This window comes from Oncorhynchus nerka, unplaced genomic scaffold (assembly GCF_034236695.1).
Source record: "Oncorhynchus nerka isolate Pitt River unplaced genomic scaffold, Oner_Uvic_2.0 unplaced_scaffold_5070, whole genome shotgun sequence".
In the NCBI taxonomy this organism is placed as follows: Eukaryota; Metazoa; Chordata; class Actinopteri; order Salmoniformes; family Salmonidae; genus Oncorhynchus; species Oncorhynchus nerka.
Window position 1 is genome coordinate 2006 of NW_027036237.1, and position 6814 is coordinate 8819.

Genomic DNA, 6814 nt, shown 5'->3' on the forward strand with positions numbered 1-6814 from the left:
TCCCAGAAGAGTGGAGGCTGTTATAGCAGCAATGTTCCTACATCTAGTGGAAAGCCTTCCCAGAAGAGTGGAGGCTGTTATAGCAGCAATGTTCCTACATCTAGTGGAAAGCCTTCCCAGAAGAGTGGAGGCTGTTATAGCAGCAATGTTCCTACATCTAGTAGAAAGCCTTCCCAGAAGAGTGGAGGCTGTTATAGCAGCAATGTTCCAACATCTAGTGGAAAGCCTTCCCAGAAGAGTGGAGGCTGTTATAGCAGCAATGTTCCAACATCTAGTGGAAAGCCTTCCCAGAAGAGTGGAGGCTGTTATAGCAGCAATGTTCCTACATCTAGTGGAAAGCCTTCCCAGAAGAGTGGAGGCTGTTATAGCAGCAATGTTCCTACATCTAGTGGAAAGTCTTCCCAGAAGAGTGGAGGCTGTTATAGCAGCAATGTTCCAACATCTAGTGGAAAGCCTTCCCAGAAGAGTGGAGGCTGTTATAGCAGCAATGTTCCTACATCTAGTGGAAAGCCTTCCCAGAAGAGTGGAGGCTGTTATAGCAGCAATGTTCCTAACATCTGGTAGTCTTCCCAGAAGAGTGGAGGCTGTTATAGCAGCAATGTTCCAACATCTAGTGGGAAGCCTTCCCAGAAGAGTGGAGGCTGTTATAGCAGCAATGTTCCAACATCTAGTAGAAAGCCTTCCCAGAAGAGTGGAGGCTGTTATAGCAGCAATGTTCCAACATCTAGTGGAAAGCCTTAACAGAAGAGTGGAGGCTGTTATAGCAGCAATGTTCCTACATCTAGTGGAAAGTCTTCCCAGAAGAGTGGAGGCTGTTATAGCAGCAATGTTCCAACATCTAGTGGGAAGCCTTCCCAGAAGAGTGGAGGCTGTTATAGCAGCAATGTTCCTACATCTAGTGGAAAGTCTTCCCAGAAGAGTGGAGGCTGTTATAGCAGCAATGTTCCAACATCTAGTGGAAAGCCTTCCCAGAAGAGTGGAGGCTGTTATAGCAGCAATGTTCCAACATCTAGTGGGAAGCCTTCCCAGAAGAGTGGAGGCTGTTATAGCAGCAATGTTCCTACATCTAGTGGAAAGTCTTCCCAGAAGAGTGGAGGCTGTTATAGCAGCAATGTTCCAACATCTAGTGGAAAGCCTTCCCAGAAGAGTGGAGGCTGTTATAGCAGCAATGTTCCTACATCTAGTGGAAAGCCTTCCCAGAAGAGTAGAGGCTGTTATAGCAGCAATGTTCCTACATCTAGTGGAAAGCCTTCCCAGAAGAGTAGAGGCTGTTATAGCAGCAATGTTCCTACATCTAGTGGAAAGCCTTCCCAGAAGAGTGGAGGCTGTTATAGCAGCAATGTTCCTACATCTAGTGGAAAGCCTTCCCAGAAGAGTGGAGGCTGTTTTAGCAGCAATGTTCCAACATCTAGTGGAAAGCCTTCCCAGGAGAGTGGAGGCTGTTATAGCAGCAATGTTCCTACATCTAGTGGAAAGCCTTCCCAGAAGAGTGGAGGCTGTTTTAGCAGCAATGTTCCAACATCTAGTGGAAAGCCATATTAATGCACATGATTTTGGAATATAGTGTATAATTCCAGCATCCTCAAAATGGCTTGACACCAACCAGGTTTCATCCAGGTTTCCATCCAACCTTTTTATGTAAGAAAAGTTTTTTAATCAGGAAAGTAATTTTCTGATTAAAAAAAAAAGCCATCACATCGTAGGAAAGCACGCAGTTTATTAGGCTACAAATGAAATAAATGATGATTAACTTCACAGGGTGGTGAAAGTGCACAGAGATGAGGTTGATGCTCCTTTCAATAAATATCAAGGGTCTTATTCTGGTGACATGATTGTCGATGCTTAGCCGCCATTAGACAAATAAAATTAATCTTGCACTTTTGTCCATAATAATTTCATCATGCACCTGGCTATACCAGTACATGGCCGGATTTATGGACGGGGCCTAGGAGTCCTGGTCCGCCCTATCGTACATCCTTGCACATCCAAATAATGTATTTATTTCTAATTTATTTGACCGATATCTGACCGATATCTCAGATAAAGCATCCGAGAGAGCGAAACAGCTCTGTCTCCGTTGTAGACCATATATCTGATACCGTCTGGACATAAGGGTCATACTGTTTCTGACCAGACAGCATCAGATACACGTTCTACATATAGTACGACTGAGGGACGCTGGTTCGCTCGCGTGTTTCCGCAGAGAGGAAGAGGTGAAGCGTGTACCGACACGGTGAAACACCGCTTCCCATTCATTTTCAATGGAAGGAAAGCGGTGACAAATGGCGAGGGGCCGTTGGGCAGCGCGAATATGGCGTGGGAGGCGGTGAAAACGTTCAGCCACAGATAGAACGATGAGACAGATATTTCACCGGATGTATAACTGTGAAGCATCCGCTTGGCGTTTCCACTCACCATCATTCTGGCAGTGAGAGGAAGCCCAGTGTCCGGCAGTGGGACAAGATGGAAGGAGATCGATTTTGGGGCTGAAATTCTGCACATTTTCTCATCGATGAAACATTTTTCATCACAATACAGTTTTCTGTTCCCGAAACTAGAATCTGATACGAACAGAGTGGACTACATTTTGTAGACTTTAACCTTTGCTCAATTTGTAAAAAAAAAAAAAATCGCGCTTTTTAAAAGGAGTGTAAAGGTGAATTGAGTTATTGCACACAGAGTAGGCGTTCCCTAACGGAAATATGCAGATATCTTCTTGAACGGGCCAATAGAAAGGAGGGTGCGGGGCCGTGGGTATCAGTGAAGGCTTTATTGATTTTGTCCTGAAATGAAGTTACTAAAAGTAAATGTAAGTTATGTAAGTGCAGTGCCATGTTTGGTGGAGCACAGAGAACAAGGAGTGTAAACGTTAGACCGGAACACAGACCAGCCGTCCGCTAGATGGCAGTGTATTCCTAACTCTCTCCTCAAGCTGCACTTTGCCCTGCAGCCGAGCAACAGGTAAACACGGAAGTAACGCACTTGCTGCCAACAAAAATACATTTTAAAAAATCAATAATTTGACCGTTAAAACATCTGCATGATGTCATGATTTTGTCCATAAATCACACATATTTAACTTATTTAGTGAGGTCGTTATTGAGCGTTAAAGTTTACAGGACAATGTATAATAAAGCGTCTGGATATCAGTCTCTACCGCAACGAGATTTGCTCACTGCCAAACCGGGGTTGTTCGTGGCGACAGAAAGCTTCGTCCAATCTCCATTCCACCATCATAAAGGACATTCGTTTGACTACATCCCCAATGTTAGAGACAACGACTACAGTGGTAAGTATTGGCTAAATTAATGCACGACTCGTTAGTTAGTTAGTTAGATAACGTTACATACAACGTCGGTACTAACTACCTAACAGATCGTTGCTCAGTTTTTTTCCAGCAATTTCTTCTTGCAACAAGCTTGGTATGCAAGTACCGTATTGTAGTAGTGATCCACGCTATACTCGAGACCTAGGTTCGTTTCCCATTCCCCCCTGTTTGCTACATTGGTGTCAGAAGTGGAATGGCGGGAGGCCATCGCAACGCGTATGCGGACATGTGAAGGGGCTTGAAAGAAAGTTGTAGCATGCGGGCACGAGCCTTCCCGTTAGCGGTGGGCAGTGTAGCGATATTGGTGCAATGCGTTCACGCCCCCCCGAACACTTCCGGTTTTGCTTCCCGCTCCATCCGTTCTCTACAGTATTTATAATTATGATTAGGTAGACTGATGGACTGGTTCTTATTTTCTCAAATGTATTTGATTAGCTCCTAGATCAAACCTAACATCTCTTCTCTATTCTCCAGACTCCACTCAGGGATGGCTGTCCTGGATCTGCAATGTTATTGTCTGCTTCATGGTCTATGTCTGCACCTTCATAACCTTCCCCATATCAGGCTGGTTCGGTACTGAAGGTAACACACCTTCATTAGAGCTGTCCACTGGAAAGGTAACACAGTTTCCATTCATTAGGAGCTGTCCACTGGAAGGTAACACGGTTTCCATTCATTAGGCTGTCCACTGAAGGTAACACTGTTTCCATTCATTAGAGCTGTCCACTGAAGGTAACAATGTTTCATTCATTAGAGCTGTCCACTGAAGGTCCAACCTTTTCCATATCAGAGCTGTTCACTGAAGGTAACACAGTAACCTTCCATATCAGGCTGGTTCACTGAAGGTAACACTGTTTCCCATATCAGGCTGTCCACTGAAGGTAACACAATTTCCATTCATTAGAGCTGTCCACTGAAGGTAACACTGTTTCCCCATATCAGGCTGGTTCACTGAAGGTAACACTGTTTCCCCATATCAGGCTGGTTCACTGAAGGTAACACACCCCATTCATTACCCTTCACTGATAACACTGTTTCCATACTGAAGCTGTCCACTGAACCTTCCCCATTCATTAGAGCTATCCACTGAAGGTAACACAGTTTCCTTCCCCATTCAGGCTGGTTGTCCACTGAAGGTAACACAGTTTCCATTCATTAGAGCTGTCCACTGAAGGTAACACACTTTCCCCATATCAGGCTGGTTCACTGAAGGTAGTAACACACTGTTTCCCCATATCAGGCTGTCCACTGAAGGTAACACAGTTTCCATTCATTAGAGCTGTCCACTGAAGGTAAACACTGTTTCCATTCATTAGAGCTGTCCACTGAAGGTAACACAGTTTCCATTCATTAGGCTGTCCACTGAAGGTAACACAGTTTCCCATATCAGAGCTGTCCACTGAAGGTAACACACCTCCATTCATTAGAGCTGTCCCCATTTCCATTCATTAGAGCTGTCCACTGAAGGTAACACAGTTTCCATTCATTGAGGCTGTCCACTGAAGGTAACACACCCCTTTCCCCTTCATTAGAGGCTGTCCACTGAAGGTAACACTTTCCTTCCCCATATAGGCTGTCCACTGAAGGTAACACAGTTTCCTTCATTAGAGCTGTCCACTGATCAGGTAACTGGTTCGTACTTAGAGCTGTCCACTGAAGGTAACACTGTTTCCATATTAGAGCTGTCCACTGAAGGTAACACAGTTTCCATTCATTAGAGCTGTCCACGGAAGGTAACACAGTTTCCATTCATTAGAGCTGTCCACTGAAGGTAACACTGTTTCCATTCATTAGAGCTGTCCACTGAAGGTAACACTGTTTCCAGCTATTAGAGCTGTCCACTGAAGGTAACACAGTTTCCATTATTAGAGCTGTCCACTGAAGGTAACACACTAACCTTCCCCATATCAGGCTGGTTCGTGTTTAGAGTGAGTAACACTAACCTTCCCCATATCAGGCTGGTTCGTACTGAAGGTAACACACCCCTCCATACCCTTCACATATCAGGCTGGTTCGTACTGAAGGTAACACACTAACCTTCCCCATATCAGGCTGGTTCGTACTGAAGGTAACACACTAACCTTCCCCATATCAGGCTGGTTCGTACTGAAGGTAACACACTAACCTTCCCCATATCAGGCTGGTTCGTACTGAAGGTAACACACTATCTCTGTTGATTTATTAACAGGAATATCTGTCCTCCAGGTTGTCCCTAACTACCAGCGCATCGTAGTGTTTCGTCTGGGCAGAGTACGTCCTCCTAAAGGGCCAGGGGTGGTGTTGCTTCTGCCTCTTATTGACCAATGGCAGAGAGTTGACCTACGAACCCGGGCCTTCAACATCCCTCCATGCCAGGTACACGCACGCACACACACACGCACACGCAATCTAGCTCAAACATTAACGATCGGCAGGGTACAAATCAAACTGCTGTTTTTAGTTCTGACTGTCTGCTAAAGGACTCAAATGTAAATTATAGTGCCCTAAGTAACCACTACTCCACACGAACACATCTACAGGTCCCTGCCAGGGACGGAGGTGTGGTGTCTGTAGGAGCAGATATCTAGTTATATAAACCTCTCTATAACAGTTATAACCCTCTCTATAACAGTTATAACCCTCTCTATAACAGTTATAACCCTCTCTATAACAGGTTACTACCAGGGACGGAGGTGTGGTGTCTGTAGGGGCAGATATTCAGTTATATAACCCTCTCTATAACAGGTTACTACCAGGGACGGAGGTGTGGTGTCTGTAGGGGCAGATATTCAGTTATATAACCCTCTCTATAACAGGTTACTACCAGGGACAGAGGTGTGGTGTCTGTAGGGGCAGATATTCAGTTATATAACCCTCTCTATAACAGTTATAACCTCTATAACAGTTATAACCCTCTCTATAACAGGTTACTACCAGGGACGGAGGTGTGGTGTCTGTAGGGGCAGATATTCAGTTCCGTATCTGGAGCCCGGTGATGTCAGTCGTGTCGGTTCAGGATCTTAACGCCTCCACACGCCTCACTGCCCACAACGCCATGACAACCAGCCTGGGCAGGAAGAGCGTCAGGGAGATTCAGACCGAGAGAATCAAGCTGGGAGAATACCTTGGGGTGAGGCAGCAGCACACATCATATTACTGAACAAAAATATCAACTCAACATGCAACAATTTCAGAGATTTTACCGAGTTACAGTTCAGATAAGGAAATCAGTTCAATTTAAATACAGTAATTAGGCCCTAATCTATTGATTTCACATGACTGGGAATACAGATATGCATCTGTTGGTCACAGATACCTTTAAAATAAAAGGTAGGGGTGTGGATCAGAGAACCAGTCAGTATCTGGTGTGGATCAGAGAACCAGTCAGTATCTGGTGTGGATCAGAGAACCAGTCAGTATCTGGTGTGGATCAGAGAACCAGTCAGTATCTGGTGTGGATCAGAAAACCAGTCAGTATCTGGTGTGGATCAGAAAACCAGTCAGTAT

The 6814-nt window shown here is 45.0% G+C and overlaps 1 protein-coding gene across 2 annotated transcripts; it reads left to right on the forward strand.

Annotated features, from left to right (window-relative positions):
* Positions 1-3072: 3072 nt before the first annotated feature.
* Positions 3073-6482, forward strand: LOC135566415 (stomatin-like protein 1). 2 transcript variants are annotated; one of them, XM_065014134.1, is made up of 4 exons: positions 3073-3289; positions 3803-3901; positions 5517-5683; positions 6234-6482. In XM_065014134.1, exons 1-4 carry the CDS (start codon positions 3124-3126, stop codon positions 6465-6467), a joined length of 666 nt encoding a protein of 221 aa, XP_064870206.1. In that variant the 5' UTR covers positions 3073-3123; the 3' UTR covers positions 6468-6482. The 2 variants fall into 2 exon arrangements, 1 of the variants encoding a protein (XP_064870206.1); XR_010462074.1 differs by lacking the exons at positions 3073-3289; positions 3803-3901; positions 6234-6482 and adding an exon at positions 5982-6036 and having other exon boundaries at positions 5595-5683.
* Positions 6483-6814: the final 332 nt, after the last annotated feature.

Excerpts from the sequence above, each read along its gene's own strand:
- LOC135566415 (XM_065014134.1), top strand. The coding sequence starts at position 3,124 with ATGTATAATAAAGCGTCTGGATATCAGTCTCTACCGCAACGAGATTTG. Across the intron at positions 3,290-3,802 it reads TAGAGACAACGACTACAGTG|ACTCCACTCAGGGATGGCTG; the intron begins GTAAGTATTGGC and ends TCTATTCTCCAG. Across the intron at positions 3,902-5,516 it reads CCCCATATCAGGCTGGTTCG|GAATATCTGTCCTCCAGGTT; the intron begins GTACTGAAGGTA and ends ATTTATTAACAG.